Raw genomic sequence first — 2,500 nt, 5'->3', positions numbered from 1 at the left:
GAAAGCGAGCGAAAGAGAGAGAAAATTAAAAGGAACTTCAACGCCAGCAAAGTAATTATTTTGGGCTCGTCCGAATCCTGTCACCTGCCATACAAATTATTCAAACTGATGAAAGATTTAGCCGCATTAACCATTTTGGGAAATTTGATTAAGTGAATCGGAAACGAGTTGCCGTAAAAAAAAAAAATATTATTTATATATATAGATAGATAGTCCGAAATTAGTCCTACTCTTATTTTCGGAAATTGATTATTTATCTCGGTGGGAAATGTGATGACAGTTATGGTGATGATGATGGTGATGAAGAGATGCTGCTGAGTTAATTAAGATAGTGAATTAAACGATGGCAAAAATTTAATTGAAAATGGTGCTGCTATTGCTAGTGATAGTTATAGTATAGACGACGCCTTTGTGGATGCTGATCGTAATGTAAAGGATATGAATGTGGGTGATGTGATAAAGAGGAAAATGATGGTGATGAGAGTAGTCGTAGTGTTACCGCTAATAGTAATAATATTACTTTTAGTACTACTATTATTACTGATTCTACCAGGGCTGTTGTTGTTGCTATTGCCACTACTACTACTACTACTACAGCTACTTTTACTACTACTATTACTACTACTACTACTTTTACTACTACTACTACTACTACTGCTACTTTTACTACTACTACTACTACTACTACCTCTACTTTTACTACTACTACGACTACGACTACTTCTACTATACTACTACTACTTTTACTACTTTTACTACTTTTACTACTACTACTAATGCTAACGCTACTACTATTACAACTGCTACTACCACGGGTGCTGCTATTACTAATACTACCAAATCTACTAATTACTAATACTACCAAATCTACTACTAATCATGATAACCGCATTAATTGTAGGGACATAAACACTTCTACTACTACTACTATCAATGGCAACGAGAGGGGAGGGGGGGGAGGGAGGGATGACCTGACTATGAGAAAACTAGAAAAGCCAAAGGATGAAATCTATTACAAGGATATTATTAACATCCTGAGATAGATATGCTAGGATGAGATGATACTAATAGGATGAAGAGGAATATGAGGATGAGGATGGGAAAGATGATGGGGATGGCGATGATTTTGATGGTGATGATGATGATGAAGGTGATGATGGTAATGCTAAAGCTAGTATTTCTTAAAATGGTAATATAATTAATGGTAATGATAAATGATGGTATTAGTAATAAGGGATATGATAATGATGGTATTAGTAATAAGGGATATGATAACGATGAGAATAGTAATAGCAATGTTTCCTTTAATAATGATAATGATATTAATACTGATGAGGACAATAATAATACCAATTATTACACTAGAATAAAAAAAAATACCATTCCAATTAAAGAACAAAAAACAAATCACACCACAACAACAACACCAAAAACAAAACAACAACAACAAAGAACAACACGAACCTCCACTCCAGCAATAACCCCCCCCCCCCACCCCCCCACTTCACTTCAGGAGGCAAGTACATGATTCTCCACGACGGGTCACTGCACATCTACCGGGCGGATCCGAGCGACGGTTACAGAAGCTACCGGTGTCGAGCGAACCACACGCTGACCGGGGAGATCAGGGACTCGTCTGCCGGGAGGGTCATCATCACAGGTGAGGCAACAGGTGATGGGGATGATGGGAAGGGGGAAGGGGGAGAGGAAGTGGGAGGGAGTGGGGTGGGAAGGGGAGAGGGAGAGGGGGTGGAGAGGGCAGGGGAAGGGGAGAGGGGAAGGGAGAGGGAGTGGGAAGATGGGAGAGGGATGAAGGGGGGGAGGGGAGGAATGGGGGATGGGGAAAGGGAAGGGCGGGGGGAGAGGGATGGAGGGAAGGGGGAAGGAGGGGCGCCAGGTGCCAGGTGAGGCTTCGGTAGGAGAAGGAGGGAGGGAGAGGGTGGGAAGGAGGGTGTGGAGGGTAGATGAATGGACGGATGTGTAGACGGATAGATAGATAGAAATACATAGATACAAAGTGATATAGATACATAAATAGATACAGATAGATGGATGGATGGATAGACTGGTAAATATAAGTGAATAGATAGATATATGGGTAAATAGGAATCGATTTGTAAATACACATTGAGAGAGAGATTGATAGATATACACATAGATAGATAAATAGACAGATAGAGAAAAGAGAAAGAGAGAGAGAGAGAGAGAGAGAGAGAGAGAGAGAGAGAGAGAGAGAGAGAGAGAGAGAGAGAGAGAGAGAGAGAGAGAGAGATAGAGAGAGTAGAGAGAGAGAGAGAGAGAGAGAGAGAGAGTAGAGAGAGAGAGGGGGCAAACTGAGAATGAGATAGAGAGAGACAGATAGACAGACAGATAGACAGACAAACAGCTACAGAGCGAAATCAAGCCTTAGCATTGCGCGAGGAGTGCGTGGGCGTCACGGAGAGCACGCGCTTTGTCGCTCGCATAAAAATCGCATCAAAGTCCGTCATTAGTGTGATGG

General features: G+C 41.5%; 1 protein-coding gene across 1 annotated transcript in view; it reads left to right on the top strand.

Annotated features, from left to right (window-relative positions):
* The window catches only part of LOC125034082 (Down syndrome cell adhesion molecule-like protein Dscam2), a 124,758-nt gene that overhangs the window by 34,506 nt on the left and 87,752 nt on the right, over nt 1-2,500 (top strand). The window contains exon 14 of the mRNA XM_047625724.1: nt 1,514-1,660. Within this exon, the coding sequence (XP_047481680.1) occupies nt 1,514-1,660 (147 nt within the window). The remainder of the gene's footprint in view (nt 1-1,513; nt 1,661-2,500) is intronic.

Source organism: Penaeus chinensis, chromosome 17 (genome assembly GCF_019202785.1).
Source record: "Penaeus chinensis breed Huanghai No. 1 chromosome 17, ASM1920278v2, whole genome shotgun sequence".
NCBI classification, from domain to species: Eukaryota; Metazoa; Arthropoda; class Malacostraca; order Decapoda; family Penaeidae; genus Penaeus; species Penaeus chinensis.
Note: the sequence above shows the minus strand (reverse complement) of the source record. Positions and strands in the feature narration are given on the sequence as shown.